This window comes from Cyclopterus lumpus, chromosome 21, assembly GCF_009769545.1.
Source record: "Cyclopterus lumpus isolate fCycLum1 chromosome 21, fCycLum1.pri, whole genome shotgun sequence".
NCBI classification, from domain to species: domain Eukaryota; kingdom Metazoa; phylum Chordata; class Actinopteri; order Perciformes; family Cyclopteridae; genus Cyclopterus; species Cyclopterus lumpus.
In genome coordinates, this window is record NC_046986.1 from 11,926,141 (window position 1) to 11,942,482 (window position 16,342).

The 16,342-nt window shown below is 40.7% G+C and overlaps 1 protein-coding gene across 1 annotated transcript in view; it reads right to left on the reverse strand.

The window, feature by feature from the left end:
• The window catches only part of LOC117750959 (protein TANC1-like), an 83,940-nt gene that overhangs the window by 48,819 nt on the left and 18,779 nt on the right, over positions 1 to 16,342 (reverse strand). The window contains exon 3 of the mRNA XM_034562434.1: positions 6,601 to 6,807. Coding sequence (XP_034418325.1) covers positions 6,601 to 6,807 — 207 coding nt within the window. The remainder of the gene's footprint in view (positions 1 to 6,600; positions 6,808 to 16,342) is intronic.

Here is a 16,342-nt window from a genome sequence, read left to right on the forward strand (position 1 = left end):
TGACTGCAGGAAACAATCTAACATTAGTTGACTGTACAATATAGATCCATAAATTCATGGAGAATAGCAACAGCATGCCTCCCCTTAAACGACTCCTCCATTCTACTCCAACCTTGACCTACTGTAACCCGATCCAAACCGCCTCCTTTTCCAGATGACTGCATATATAACCCCATTCATAACATAAAGATTACATGGAAGAGCAGCGATAACCATTTCCTATTACCACATTTGATAACCAGTCCCTCCCACCTCCAGTAAAAAAATCCTCTGAGTTAGATGGAACAATTTTTTTAACTGCGGCTTCGCTCTTGACCACAGATACTAACAGTGGAGGTGAGGGGGGGCGAGGGGAGGGGGAAATGATCTGGAAGTGTCATTGCCACAAACCAAGCATGACAGTCAAAGTAATCTTGATGCACAGTGCCATCTATGGATATGCAATTTGAAATGCATAGTGGGGAATGGTGCTTTTGATGCCCTCTCTCTTCTTGCTTGTTAGCGGATGTCACGATATAAAGCCAGTAAAAGAGCTCAATGTAAAAGCCCAAAGTAAAATGTCAGAGGAGCAGAAATTCAGTGGTCGTACTATGTGGTAAAAAATAGTTTTAATGGGTGATAGTTGGTGTCGTTTAAAAACACTATGATCTTAAGATTAGGTTTCCCACACGTGGGGTTTGTGTACATAGTGGGGCTGGGCAATATGTAAATAAATAAATAGCTGTTCTATTACAATGCCTTTTACAATTAGTCATTATATTCACATTATCAATGGTCATTTATCAAAAATCTCATTGGGTAAATGTTTTAATATCAATATTGATATTAGATGTTCCCCATACAGCCCAGCCCTAGTACAGAGATGAGGTCTAAGTCTGATCCAGTGAAGCATCTACACAAGCAATCCAAGTGCAGCCTGTTATTTAGCAGACAAAGAGTCTGTCCTGAAACCCTCCATTCATCTGTGGATGGTCAGGCACAACCTATTACACAGGAGTCACACGGCTCCAATTAGAGAGGAACAACAGAGACACAGAGGGCTGTGTGTGAGACACACTTAGTTCAGGTAAATATCGTGGACCAAAAGCACACAGACAAATATATTTCGTTGAGTGTATTTCATCTAAAAACAGGGCGCATGGTTTGAGTAATTGAAACCATATGCTTAAATTCAGATTTGGTTTACACAAAGTGCCAAGAGGAACACATGATACAACAAACATGTTGCTGGCTATCAAGGGTCATTTTAGACCACATCGGAGGGCTGATGATACAGGGAAGAGAGATGTTGATGTCCGAGCATCAGCTCATGGAAGACAAAGCACGCAGGTTTTGTTTTTCCATTCAAAATCTAATCTCAAGATTTAACAGGGGGCCGTAACCGCTCTGCCCTTCGAGATGGAAGCGCTGACGAATAAGCAATTGCAGTTTATAACAGGCATGAAAAGGTCGAGGAGATGGAAGTGTCAGATGACCCTTGAAGGACACAGAGAGAGAGGCAGACATGAGACGTGTTCTTACTTTCATCAGAGTTCGGAAGCAAAATTCAGAATGCTAATCTATTCACATGCACATTAATTATGGGAAGCGACACGACTGATTAAAAGGTATGTTGAGACAAAGAAAGAGACTGAAATGGTTAGGAGTAGATTGGGGGTTGAACACCTAAACAGAATAAGGTTCCTATTAGAGCAAGCTGTTATTATTTTTAAACCTTATTTTCTTAACAAATGTGACGTGATGTATTTTTCTGCAGTTGTGTTTTTATTTATAGTTATGATGTTTGCTCAACTGTTTTAAAATATGCTGACTCAATATGTTGTGATGTTTGCTATTCTGTTGTAAAATATGCTGACTGAATATGTACTGTATGTGATAATCTTAAAAAGACGGCATATAAGGTTCACATAATCAGTCTATCAAAAGTATGATTTCAGCTTACAGAAATGTTTCCACGAGTGATAATTTAGCTATAAAATGATTAGCTGCTCACCTTCAGTGTACAGTAAACATGTGTCCTTGTAAATACACATGTTAAATACACATGAAGAAAAGCAAGCAAACAAAAGGAATGCGAGTAGATGGGCTACAGGAAGAAAAACAGAGAGAACAGCGTCTCCCTCGGGTAAAGCAGCCAGGCCAGCAGTGACTGCAGAGGACTCTTTACTCACCGGTATTCACTGTGAGATTCAGGAATCCACGACCAGCACGCCATCACTCAGCAGGCACATGCACGCACATACCAAACAGTGGAATACCTATGACCAAGAACTTACAATGTCCAGTCAACGCCAATGAAAGAGAGGATTGTTCATGGTTATAGGAAGTGATCAAGGAGATTTCCCAGCATTCTTCACGATGGACTCTGACTTCTTCACATTTCAACTTTTCAAGAAGAGAGTGTGCACTCTTTGTGCAGCAAAGGGAATGGCAGCCGTCTCACAACAGCCCTCTTTATGCTCCAAAATGTCATTCTTCAACTCAACAGTGAAAAATAATATATTAGATGACAATGTCATTTTAAGTGCTGCATATCAAACTCAGTTGCAGTCTTATTTATGGAGAGCGTGAAATATACTTATTCTAGTTAAAAGCTGAACCAAGCTTTTAATCTTTTCAACATTGTGGTTGCAAAGCGGCTAAGAAACTGTTAAAGAAATGATGCTTTGTTGACCTAAATGCAAGTGCACATTTTTTATTAATTTCCTATTCACAGCCTGACATAATGCCATCATACTCTTCGGGTTATTGCCATGTATGCGCTGTACAACAAAGAGAAACTAGTAATCTTTTTCAAAGACTACACAGTCATGACTAATCTCACACATGCTGTTTCACACGCTGGTATGAATTATGTATTAAATCTCCACCGTGCACATTGGTCATACATTTTTCAAAGATAACAACAATTACCATTCACACTTTACAGTCTAGTTATCATACACCACCACGTCAGATGAGCGTACTGATTCTATGGGCTGACTGAAGAAGCCATGTTGGTCTCTTAGGCAGGAGGTGATTTGGGATTCCACTGCAGATGAAAAAGGGGATTGCATGTGATAAGCAGCCAAAGCTGGAGTGTAGCGAAGTGCGGTGAAGTGAAGAACTGGATATAACTTTTCACCGGGTGCTCATCAGAGGAACCTTTCAAAGGGTTCTTGCAGCATCACAAGGTCTTTTGCAGCTCGGCTCTCAAAAAGGCATCAATATTCCCTCTGGGCTGTGTGCTTACTGTCAATATCCCAGAGTTGACTTCAGGAGAGCTCACCTCAAAGAGGCTACAACGGGCTTTGAAGACCGTTCCGGCCCTAATGACGGTGCTGCAAAATAATGTGAACTCATCTGGCAATGAAGAGGAAGATGAAGAATGATAGTGGATGAGCATTGTACTCATACAGGTTAATAAAAATATTAACAATGATTTGGTGAGAAACTTTTAAAGATAATATTGCTATGGAGAAATCGATTACAGTTATAAGGGATTAAATCACTTTGAATCCTATTCACAGATCTCCGTTCGACAAGGTCAGTTTAATTAGACATGAACTTATACATGGTTTTAACAAATGCTCTGAAGCTTAGTTAAAACACACAAATCTACAGTGGAATTCCACCAGATTATTGTTGTTTTATGTGGTCTGCTGTCTTAATACCTTCTAAAGCTTTAATCCCCACTCTCAAAGAAAACACATTTTACTAAATGGTTAAAGGTACTTAATAAAAAAAAAACAAGAACACAAGCCAGAAGCTGCAGATAAATTTGTTTCAGTTTGGCCCAATGGGTCTCAGTGTGACAGCAATGTTACCGACTAAAGAGCAAGGAGATGATATCAGAATAGTGATTTTCAGACCTGCTCTGCTGATCGATAAAGGAATCAGCCTCTGAACCTCCGAAAACAAAGCTCCCATCAAAGAAAAATACACTCAACTATTTCAATATACACAATAAAAGCTAATACCAGAGACAATTTCCCCTGTGGCCTCATTCCAGATATACTAATTAAAATGATACACTGCCCATGACAGCAATAATTTTATATGAATTGCTGTTTTATGATCGATTGCAAGCTGACAGGGAGGCAAAGCATGGGGCTGACAGATTTGTCATGTGACCAAAGAAAGGTCAAACATAGTGTACATACAGTGGCAGCACCATAATCACCTCTGTGTCCACCAACTTCAGGGATGCAGTCTGGCTCTATATATTGTTTGTATGTATATGTATGGAGAGGGGAGCATTTATGAAGTGCTCATTCCAACAGCTGCCAAAAGCGTCATCTTTACAAGCAGTGCAACCTTGAAGACAACAGATGCTTTTAAACCCTCAATGGCCCAGTAACATATAACAACCAGAGGAGGTCACTGTGTAGATACCCAGGAGACTGTTAGAGCTGGCGCGCAGGGAGGTTCAAACCTTTGAAAAAGTGTCATCAGCTATTTTCTACTCACTTAAGATCGAGGTTCAAGTTGTTCAATACCTGATCTTTGACCTGCACTGGGTTGGACGGCAAGATGGGTCCTTTCAGGCTACATTCTTGCAGTAAATATTCCTCCCTGGGCCTTCATGGTGCCTGTAAACTATTAAGACTATAAAGCCTAGGTGCTGCTAAACACATGTCAGGGTGCAGTGTTTCATGGTTAAGCTCTGGGCTTAGCTGATCAAAGCTGTGGCACTCAACGCCACCAGAATTTTGTGGCTCAGGCATCCGTCACACTCCTAATTAACTCAATGTTTCTGTTGTCCCCTGTGAAGTTTTCATGAAAAAAACCAACAACCACTAAGTTTGAGTCTTCCAAACTGCGATAGATTATCCAATGTGTCAGGAAATAAAGCCAGACCACAAGATGCTCTTTGAATCAGCAAAACCACTTCCCCCTCACATCACTGATGGGAAGGTGAACAAATAGATGTGTGATATAACCAATATTTTTAAACTTTGTCTTTTGCCTGATGAGCTTTTTGCAAATATCAGTAGCAATGTATGCATGATGCTGATGAAATGATTGCAATAATTCCAGCTTTCTCGCTAGATATCCAGGGTGAATCAAAATGAACGATTTAGCAGAACATCTGTATAACGCCAATGAATTGTTTAACACTCATTTCAACGGAGATGAGTCTTGAATTGAGTGTACAGGGGCTCGGCGAGAAGCATTATGACCCATGTTGTTTTCGTCGCAGAGCTGAGACATTTCCTTCAGTATGTGTTTATTAACTGGAGGTGTGAACTCTCCCCCTACCACTTTTCACAGTTACCTGTGAGGACAGCCTACAAAACTCTCCCTGGTTGTCCTCCATAACATCCTATCTTGTCGGTCCATTTTTTTTCTCCCTTTTTCCATACCTCAGAGCACCCCCAGTGGGACTATGCCGTTAATGAGTGTCCCCCATCCCCCCGTCCCCAGAGTCCTTTTCACCTTCACAAACCTAGTCTCTTCTATTTCTTCATCTCTCGCTACCTCTTGTCCTTCCTGCCATTCCTGTATGTGCATTTCATCAACTCTTTGGATTTAAAATGGTCATCACAAATCCTGTATCACCTAAGGTAGTTGGATAGATCTTTTTTAATGTTTGTGGGGGCTGGTTGAGCAAATACAACTCTACTTGGCTATTACAAACTGTATTTGTCTTTGTTTTATCTATTTTTTTATAAACCTAGGATTAAGCATACATAAGCAATGATATATCTGCTTTTCCAATATTAGGTTTTCAATTATGTGATGAAAATTGCATGATTGCAATTCAACATAAATTAAAATGAACTGAAACACAGCAACTTGAGCAGCTAATTGAAAACAAAGTTAAAACCTGGGAAACACAAGTTTGCATAGGGATGAAACCATACTACCCCCTTTCCCATCGACTCATCTTTACACTAAAAAGAGCAAAGCTGTAACCACTTTAAACAAAGGCTAGATAGCCCACAGATGAGTGCCACATGTGAGTGGGGCCGCATTGACCACTTAAAAGATTTCTCTCCTTGCAAAGTCTCTAGAATACAAAGACTCAGGTTGAGACAAGTTCAGCTACAAAGGTATCCCCTGCTTTGAAGCACCCCACAGCTGCTGACAAGTATGTTCTCAACATGGTGGATAGAAGGAGCTAGAGAGGACTGACAATTGGATCCAGTGTAAACACACGCCCATTACCAGCCAGTATAGTGTAAACACGCGGTGCGGTTGTAGAAACCTCTACATCGACACAAGGTGATCAAATACAAGAGTGGAGTGACAAGAGCAATCCACTGCAACCCGTCTGACAGTCAAAGTGCTGGGATCCAGAACGACCGACCTATAGTTTTACTTTATCAACTTGCCTTCTGTATAACTTTTTTAAGAGTAACAATTACTCAGAATTGTTTAACATGTTTGAAGGAGGTTTACGTTAAAAGCTGCAGCAACAATGTTTTAAGGCTGAGGGATCGTCATTCCTGGAGCATCAAAGCATCAAATGTTCAAATATAGCTTGTTTATGTTAATACTCATGGTAGTGTGTGGTCCACAACAGAAGCATTTTGTTCTGCGAGTATTCTAACTATTGGAAATACAGTTACAACCTCAGGAACCATAGAAACGCTCAAATATATGGACAACCAGTACCTGGGGACCTCTTGCTCGGGCGTAAGGGCATCATGTAGGACTGTCGCGGCAGGAGAGGTGAGGATGGAAGAGACATGGACACTCCCTTGGCAAGGTTTAATCTGAAGACATCATCTGGGATATTAGCCTGCCCGCTGCCCGGCCCATGGAGTTGAAGGCTTCCCTCGGGTGGGAATCTTCTTTGGGCACTGTGGCTGTGGACATCCCCTGTTGAGAAGAAACAAAAGGTTGATTTTACAAATCGCTGCCGTATTACCTCATGCAATGATGTAAGGACAAACTGAGTCACACTATTGTCGGAAGGAAATGGAGCTCAGTGGAATTTTACATCTGTTTCCACCAAAGTGCTATGTGGTACAAAGTTGTTAAGAATTATTGATCAATGTACTAATGTGTGTTATATGAATGCACTGCACACTAATCAGTATTGTGTATGTGTTCACATTGCTGATTCTGCACAGTTTTAAGAGCTCAACAAGCAGACAAATACTAGAAAACAACACTGTAAGAATGTGCGTGAGGTATTCACCTTTTTTTTTAAATTGCACAATTTAAAAAACACAAAAACATAACTGAGATAAATAATATCACAGTGCAGGAAGAGCCAGAAAGCTCACTGGGCATATTTGAAGCCTCCACCTATAGAATATTAAAATGGCACAATATTATAAAGAACGGAGTCACCTACAAAGAACTGTGTAATTCTAGTATTCTGATGGGAAGAGATGATTTACGTACAGTATAATTACCAAAGGATGATTATAGCAAAACAATTTAATTTGTTTTACACACAGACCAGAACTTGCAACGGCTTTTTGTTTTGATAAATAAGGATGGCCACACTGACCTTGAAGCTGACCCAACTGAAACAATGTCCCAAATCATTTACTTTTACGACCATCCCGAGTCTGAACACCAGGAATGTAAAACCTCAGAAGAAACCGTGGCAACCATTTTTTTGCTACGGAAAGCAACTAGGTTCTGACTATTTTTGAGTATTCATAAAAAACAGATATATTATAGCTAGCAGGTGAAAATATTTAAACCCAAAGCTTTTCAGGACACTTTCAATTATTAAAATGTGTTTTTCACCACAGATTAACGCCACCACACAGGACTTTATATATGCATTAAGGTACTCAGCTGCCTGTTATGCAACGATGTTACAAAGGCAGGTGCCCCTTACACAGAGCAGGGATAATGGTTGATTTCAGCATACAGTAGAGTGGTCTCCGACACAAAGTGACAAATATTCACCATGCATCTAGTTTCTTTCTAGTTAAGCTGTCGATGCACTGGCCTCTACATTGCTACACCTGCCACTGCTCACATGGAGCTCACTGGGGCCACAACAAGCATGACTGGTAGAGGTGGGACAAAAACAGAAGAGACCTGGATCCTTGAAAACACAGGGCCACATTTGTTTTTAAACCCAGGGTCATGGGCCAGTGAGCATTTCTCATGCCATCGGGCACATGAGAAGGACATCCAGTTCGTGGAGTAAATAAGGCTGTGTCATTGACCACTGAGTTAAGATAACATGTGATTAAACACACTGGGTGGTATTTTAAGTTATTAAGGACCAACATGTGTCATCAAACTCATGTCGTGAAGTCACTCATTCAAAGGCAGGTGTCATTCATCTTCATCTTGCCTGTATCCACATTTTATTTCTCTCTCTGCAGGAAAACAGCAGAATGTTGATCAATCCCAGATTGGAAAACAAGCACTCCCCATTAGCTCATACATGTTCAACATAACGCTAATTTTGAAGATTACTGGATAAGATCAAATTGAATTTGTTGCCATTAGTGAGCACAGAAAGAACATCAAAGCTGAAGAAACAGGGAAGAAGTGGGGGTTTGTGTAGTTTTTTGACTTTGTCATTAGACACTGTTTTGAAATGTTTTATAATTTGAGCAGATGTATTACTTAATTTTTAGTACTTAAAAAGTGTTGTGAACTCAAAGTCAAACATATTGTAATCAACACTGAGCAGCTTGAAGACCCCACATTGCATTGCATAACCGTTTTTAGTAGCTGTATCAACCTCAGCTGGCAGGGCTATGGCTTGAAAGAGAAAACCTTACCTGTGGGGGGAAAAACTGGTTCTACTTCTCCTGCATTGGTACATTTGCCGAACAAATCAACATTGACCTTAATAACAGTTGTGCCCCATGCCACTAACCTCTTAAACACAATAATGACACACTTAGGACTCAACAAGAAATCCACATGTCATGCTGGTTCTTTGTTGTGTTTCCCATGTGAAAAACACCACTGTGTAATTATGATCTTATAAAAACCTGTTAAACTAGTGGCGGTGGTGTGCAATACAATCTATTTGTTCAGAAATCTGCTAGTTTGCAATGTAAGCTGGAAGATTTCTCCTATGGCTTCACTGTGCCCTACACTAAGTCCATTGGGCTTTCAGGGCCGCTATAGTTCACCTTCTCAGCTGTCACACTGAAAATCGAGCACTTCATATTCCCTTCTCTTTTCTCATTTTTTGGCTACCCACAGTCTCTGCACATGACTTCACTCTAGGCTTGCAAATCACTTAACCTGGCTACTAGTTTGCTCAAAGGAGTCCAAGCCCGAGATGGAAAAAACAGGTTTTGCAATACTGAGATCCAAACCTGAATGGAAAGAACATTTTAGCACTGGAGCCGGCAAACTGCAAATTCATCTATTCTGCGGCATCAAAGTTGCCCACTCATCATGACCACAAATTAAAATGTATGAATAATCAACCTCAAGATAACATGTAATACCTAACTAATAATACAGACCATACATCAGCAGAGCCAGCTAAAACATAACTGCAGATGTGGTGAACCACTGTACTGACAATTAGCTTTGGTTCTGCTTTCTGTGCTGCTTGGGAAGACTGCAGCAGATTAGCTCTGACGCCCGTCTGCAGCCAGAGGTTTGTAGAAATTACTGAAGACTCAACTACAAGAGGCAAGCTGCTATTAGCATCCTGCTTCTCTCCTCGGGGACTGAGTGTTGTTGGGCTGCCGGGCTAATGAGAAACAGAGACCTATTTTCTCCACGCCTCTGCCTCGCCACAGGGGACACAAAGCTGTTCTGTGTTTTAAAAGCCTCCTAAACAAAGAAGAATGCCAGAGACAGGAAGCGGAAAGGTTGCAATGACACCTCTCATGCCTCCAGACATGGAAAAACCTGTGAATGGCCTAAAGGTCACTTAGTCAAGGCCAGGACATGTCGTTACCCTGACCTGAGGGGGACCTGCATCCACATTGAAACTGACACTTTGAAGGGTCCTTAGGGAAGTGTCTCAGGGCTGTCAATGGCCACATTTAGTTTGAATATTTGTCTAAAAAAAAAGAATAGGCTCAAACTAATTGCGCATTATGTCCATGGCACTGTTTCCAAATTGATCTGGTGACTCCCGTCATGTGGCAGACAGCCTAGCACAATCGAATATATTTAAATAATTTTCATGTTTGAATATCTGGTCGTTTTTTTTTTACTAACAGCCCTAGTGTGTGTGGGTTAGATATAGAGATATTGAAGATATGAAGAAGATAATCTGAGTCAAGTTCTCTCTGTAGTGAGCACTCAACACAAGTTTGAGATTGTTTTTTTGTTTTTTTAAACTAAATTAAATAATTGTAATGACAATATTTTTCTTTGTATAATATATAATAATCATCTTCCTAAAATGCAACCCTTCTTCCTTGTCAAACTAGTCTAAAGTCATTATTTTCCTTCTGTGTGCAACCTGACAATTAAAGAAAACATGTAAGATATCATAATGGAATTGGTATTATTTGTGATTCTGATGATAGCTGGTGCAGTGCAACACAGATGCCCTTGTGCAGGAGAAATGTGTCCTTTTTCCAAAGCCAGCAGTATCTAGAGGCTACACTGGGGAACTGTAAAAGCTGCCAGCGGAGGAGGGTTCACTAGCTGCACAGCAGCCCGTGGCTGATACAGGTTCAAGCATATTGCATGCTAAAGAGATTATGACAAAGTTGTAATTTTGGTAGTTGGTTCAGAAAACAAGAGGCGCCACATAAAAGCTGGCCATCCAAGTGCTGGTGAATAGGCTGCAGTGTGTCACGGTGATTGCTCTGCCATCTGACAGATGTTACAACGCAGAGGGACGGACAAAAGGACAGAAACTCGCCAGTGCTATTTCAGTTACTTTCCTAAACCCTGGTTGGGGCAAGGCCTGCAATTTTAAACCCTGCTGTGGTCAAGAAAATCAACCCTTTCTAATTATACAGTGCTGGCCCAAAATGATGTCAAAATGATTACAGTCCCTAGTATGCTTTTTCGTCCTCATCAAAGTGATGGGCCAGAGCCCATGGGGACATGCCCAACCCATAAAAAAATGGTTCAATATTATTTCAAGACATTGATTTAGTAAAATAAACATTAAAGTACAAATCAATTTTTTTAGCAGGTCAATGTGAGTCAATCGTAAAGCTTATTCCTACCAATGTTCCGTCTCACTGGCTCCTACATCTGCAATAATGTAAAGATGGAAACACTGTACTTTGAATTAAAACTACATGAAAAGGGAAATACATAATCTTAAGGCTTATTAGGGTTTTTGCATTGCAAGTGCACTTTTTATTTTTTTTATAATTAACTTCACTTTTCTGCATTCTGATTACAATATGTAGTGAATGGTTGTCCAGGCTCCTCATCAAATAAAATTAATTAAAACCCACTTCTTTTTTCAGATATGGCCTAAGCATCCTCTTTGTCCTCCTGCTAGCATGCCGGGCACTGTCCATGTTGAATGCCGAATGCTTTGAGGTATAGACTCTTCTAAGGGTATACAACTGGATGCTGTCTTTCGCCTCTCAAGTAAATTTGTGCAATGAAATGTGATCTGTCACTCCTTGTGAGGGAATGCAATCCCCCCCTGAAAGACACAGACCCTCTCCATTGTCCAACAGAGGCCTGAACTGTCCAATAAAATAATAAACTGTACACTAGACTACAAAAGGTTACTTAAAGGCAGTGTACAAAATAACAGAAACGCATTACATTACAGCCCAAGTATTTTTTTTATGGAAGTATTGTGCTCATGGTGTCTAGAGTAAAACCCGTCAAGTTGGCATCTAACACTGAATACTTACTCCCGCGAGACGCCGTGGCATGGGCCTCCACACAGTGTGCGAAATACAGAGGGTCTCGGGGGGTCCGAGTGTTGATTGACACTTGAGACCCCCTGAAAACCTCAACAGGATGATTTTTTGGGGGGGGCTCTCTCTCTCTCTCACATGCTATTGTAGATTGACGATATAATGTTTTCAAGCTATGGACTATATTTGCTGTGACTGAATTGTGATTGACCTGCTGTGCATAAGGTGAAAAGTTACACAGTGACAAATATGTGTGTATGGGTACGGTTAGAGTGAGAGTGAAAGAGTGAGAGTGAGAGTGAGAGAGAGAGAGAAAGAGACAGAGAGAGAGGCAAGTTTGCGTTGTGGATGTGGTTGCAGGGCATAGTTGTTGCGTGGTTGTGCGAGTGGCCTTATTGTTAACAATATTAGTTTTGGTGATGTGTGTGCAAAGCCTGTATAGCCGAGGTGATTGTCTTGGCACACATCCATAAAATCTTGTATATTGAGTATTTCGTCTGTGTAAGACCTCAGCATAAACACTGGGGCACTAGGTAAGGGGGACCCCCGGATTGCCAGTGGGATTTTCACACACTGCCTCCACAGATTAAGCATGCATAAAGGCGTCCATGCTTAATGCTTTGTAATATCCTCTGAAACGACAGGGGGCATAGAATCAAAATATTCATTGAAGAAGCATGAAGTCAATGAGTCACACTCTCACTGTGGAGTCAGTTAATGACATCTAAACACGAATAAAATTACATTAATTTTCACGGAAAACATATTGCAAAAATTGGAAAATGACGGCCTGTGTTTAACCCAAGAGAAGGGGAGGGTAGGAGAGTTAGACGATGTAAATTGACCTTTTGACCCACATTCCTGCACCTTTCTTAATGGGAAGTTAGATTCCAAACTGCAAGACTGTAATGTAGCAAAGTCTCAAAAACCCTGACATGCCAAAAAGAGAATAATTCTAGTTTGACCACTGCCTATAGCATTCAATGCAAACCGCTTGGCTTGACACAAAGAGTACGACTTACAGTGAAAACTATGTTTGCAGAAACTGGTATTACTAGAAAAGTCTATATAAACAATATGATCCATGATACCATTATATTTTCTCTCCAGAAACATATATTGTACACACACACAAATACTCTATTAGCCTGCCACTAGTTAATTGTGTGGTAGTTAACGGAGAAAATGGAGAAAGGCTATAATGAATGCAGATTCTTTCAGTCGACACACAAAGCACGATGACCATAGGACAATCCACCAAAGGGGGAATTCTCCCGCTAGACTGAGTGCCAATGTGGATTCCCTGTGTACTTCCGAGACCAGGGTGACAGTCTCACAAAAGCTGTCATGGTTAACACACAGCAACCCACAGGGAGGAGAGAGAGACAGACAACAAGGAATACAGCATGGGGGAAGGTATTCGGTACAAGTGGTCTATGAAGAAGAAGGACAGATTAGATCGAATATGATAATAAGATGCAAATCTGTCTGGTTCAAAACTTAGTAAATAATTTAAGACATTTAAAAGATAAGACACACTTCTGTTAATCAAAGTCATACAGACAGTCTGTGAAATAGACATCAGTTATTTCCCCATGAGGCCATTCTTATTTTAGACCACTTTACTGAGTCAGCAGTAGCCATAGGAACAGTCTAAATACTGTACAAGGCAGCCTGACAAAAGGCTATAAACACAGACTTATTTAAATGATTAATAATAAAATAAACCAAGTGTCTCTCACAACACATTTGTCACACTTCTCTTTCCCCTTGTATAAACTTGCACATTGCTGACCACCCGGCTTCATTGCTGGTTCAGAATTAAGTATATAGGGAATAAAAGGCAACTAATAAGACTTTTCCTTGCAGCGTTTGATTTTCTTTTCTTTTCCCCCTTGTTTATTGAATGTTAAGTATATGAACAGACGGCTCCACATGCCTCCTGTGGGCATATTTTCTACCATGAAATGTCAATTTTGTCTGCAGCAATCAAATTCCATTAACTCTTCAAGGGTCTAGAGCAACTCTCCTATGGATTTCAGAGGATTACTCATCTAGGCTGGTGGCCCCAAGGAGAGAAAACAACTCTGACAGGGTCTTTAGTTTTAGCTCGTCAGAAACAGGAACAGTTCCTGCAGCTCTGAAACCCTCAAATCAGATTCACACGCACTGGATAATGAGAACAAATTAGCTGCTTTATGCAAACGCAAAGATGCTGTAGGCAAAACAAAACTGCCGAATGATTTGAATCCAGAGCACTAAGACTCTGCCTGTCTCTCTCTTCGGTTGTGATGCACACTCTGCAGAGGCCTGAGCTCTGGAATGCCTTCCCCACCGGCCCCAGGGGAAGAGAGGCTGACAGGGAGGGGTGTGTGTGTCTTGGGGAGAGCAGGAGGAGCAGGAGGAGGAGGAGCAGGAGCAGGAGCAGGAGCAGGAGCACCATGACATTTCCCATTCCTTTTTATAAATCGACAATTTAAGTGGATATGGGGAAAATGTTCAGATATGTGACAGGAAAGCACGAGGAAGACCAATAAAGGGACTGTCAGAAGGGAAATACAGTGTGCTACAGAATAGTACAAAAGTCAAGTGAAGCAGATTTTAATTAGACCATTCTCACTTAGTGAGAGGATATTGCTACGAATACAGATGAACTGCTTAACCTACCTGAGAACAGTCTATGCAGAGGCAGGTGTGCACAAATGGTGTCAACATATAACTAATAATGAGAAAGCTAAACAAGAATAACCAATTAAATAAACAGTACAATTACAAATAACTAAATGAATAAATAGATTTTCGAGGGTTGATATTATAGACATATTATAGACAAAGGACAATAAAACACAAAGCACAAATGCAAATGTTGAATTAACAAAGGCTTGACCTTGTTTCATCAGAGATTTGGAATAAATTATGGCAGATCCACCATTGACATTCCTGTCTGGAGAGTTATTGATATTTATGCAAGCAGAATTGTGTGTGAGGTCCCGGTATGAATGTCTCTCTGCAGGCCTCCTCAAGACCAGACACTAAGCAAGTGGGGCGCACTGTTCACCCCCACACACCGTCTCTCCTCTCCGTTCTTGTCCAACACCCCTAATCTTAATCAAAGCCCCTTTGAGTGGTCAAAGGGAGTCAGCTGTTGTCCGAGCTTTAACACTCTTCAACTAAGTTTGAAGTACTTGGCATGAGTTTGTACATTGTTTACATACCTGAGTGCATACCTACAACAATTGAGGCCTTGTAAAGAAAGGGTGAATACGGTGGCGCTCAGCATTACACACACAATCCATCTTTGCTTTTTTCTGATTTTTCTGTTTCTTAATGTTGTTTTTATGCTTCTTTCTGGTTGTAGCTCTGATCAACAGTCTAAGCACATAATGATGATTAATTAACTCAATGACAAAGTCTTAATTTTGGAAAAAAGCACTGCTACATAGACTCTTTTAATAGTTGTTGAGCATCATCTCCATTGATGCAACAGTGAAACGATAAAATTCCTCACATGGGTTTTACATGGGGTTAATTACATCAATGTCCTCTACAAACATCTGGTACAGTCTCAGTCTAAGCAAAGGACAGATGGATGATGGATTACAGAGCACACTTGTCCATACTATGATCAATCATTTTAAGACCGGGAACACAGCACTGGGGTCACTTTTGCTTCAAGGTGGAGGAGTCACAAATGCAGCCAGATGAAATGTGTTTTTTTAGTTGTCCCACATTCTCTGATTTGTCTCAATTTTGGAGCTTTCCACCACTTCCAATAGTTTACTCCTATCTTTTACATTTATGGATAAAGCAGCTCTGAGACAGAAATGGAATTTGATTCCATGCAAAAGTGCAATGTGGTCTGGAGTCCGACATTGCCATGGAGATCTGGTTTAACAACAGATTTGGATTGCCATTAGCACAGATCATTAGGCAGAGCTTCTGCTGGGGCCAGGTGAGGTCATGAGAACACCACTAACCCCTGGACAACAGCCCGTTCAGTAACGTCAAATGGACGAGGATGTGGCACAAAGGCTGGCCAGTCCTTCCAAAGAGCCTAATCCCATAAGCAAACACGCACCAGGGAAAATCTTGCAAGCATTGTACCATCTTTGAAAATCTTTGTTAATGGTGAATCTGGGTGAGTTTAGCATCAATCACATTAGCCTCATTTCATGCACTTAGAGAGTGCCATTAGCATTTGAATGTTCGCATGATTGTTAATGTCATGATTAATAAGGTAAGAACTAGTTAATTACCTCTTCTGACGCTAAACAGGCTTCTTACACAAGTCCAGCAGAATGCAATTTATATCTTGCTCTAACCCCTTTAGTTAGACATTAGTAAGCTTCACCAATAGTTTTCAAAGGAATATTGATTTTGAAATGCCACATTAGAAATATTAGATGAATAAATATGAAGAGGGAGTACTCTGTGCAAACGGCTCCTCTTTGCAATAAGCATTATCTCCTGTTCCTTTGAGGCTGGGTACAAAGGAACCAAGGTCATTAGTTCAGCCAGTCTCAAACCCTCCTGAGCTAGGGATGGCAAGACATTCATCCGCAGGCACAATTACAAAAAAAAAAGAGTCTCTGTGTTCAGAACTGCAGAAAAGAGTA